The sequence below is a fragment of the Neomonachus schauinslandi genome, unplaced genomic scaffold, assembly GCF_002201575.2.
Source record: "Neomonachus schauinslandi unplaced genomic scaffold, ASM220157v2 HiC_scaffold_4282, whole genome shotgun sequence".
Lineage (NCBI taxonomy): Eukaryota > Metazoa > Chordata > Mammalia > Carnivora > Phocidae > Neomonachus > Neomonachus schauinslandi.
Genome location: NW_025412970.1, coordinates 1 through 512, shown reverse-complemented (window position 1 = coordinate 512; position 512 = coordinate 1). Strand labels below are relative to the sequence as shown.

At 58.4% G+C, this 512-nt stretch overlaps 1 protein-coding gene across 1 annotated transcript in view; it reads left to right on the top strand.

Moving 5' to 3' along the window:
* The window catches only part of FHL1 (four and a half LIM domains 1), a gene marked incomplete at its 5' end in the record, with an annotated part of 2641 nt that extends 2135 nt beyond the window's left edge, over window positions 1–506 (top strand). The window contains one exon of the mRNA XM_044912510.1: window positions 182–506. Within this exon, the coding sequence (XP_044768445.1) occupies window positions 182–453 (272 nt within the window). The remainder of the gene's footprint in view (window positions 1–181) is intronic.
* Between the last annotated feature and the right edge of the window lie 6 nt (window positions 507–512).

Here is a 512-nt window from a genome sequence, read left to right as displayed (position 1 = left end):
GGTTGGGGGAGGAGCGGCGGGCTAGCTGAGCGGTAGCTGCGATCAGAAGCAGAGCTGATCACTTCATTTCTCATCTCGCGGCCGCGATCCACGTGCCCCGGGCCCTTTCCCCGCCTCCAATTTTCCCATCTCCCCGGGGAGCCTTGAAATGTACATTTGAGAAGACTTTTGCCATCCTCAGGGAAAAGGACTGTGTCAAGAGTGAGCCACCCAGTCTCTAAAGCTAGGAAGCCCCCAGTGTGCCACGGGAAACGCTTGCCTCTCACCCTGTTTCCCAGCGCCAACCTCCGGGGCAGGCATCCGGGTGGAGAGAGGACTTGTCCCTCGTGGGTGGTGGTTCTTTATAGAAAAAATCGAAGCTTAGCAGCTCCTCGAGGCCCGGTAAGTGCACACCCCACGAACAGCCCAAGTTTGCCTCCTGGTGGCCACTTTGATGCCATGGCCCTGACCTAAATCAAAGAAACTGGTTATGCTGGGAGGTCGGTGCGCGTCACAGGGGCGATAGCCGTGGC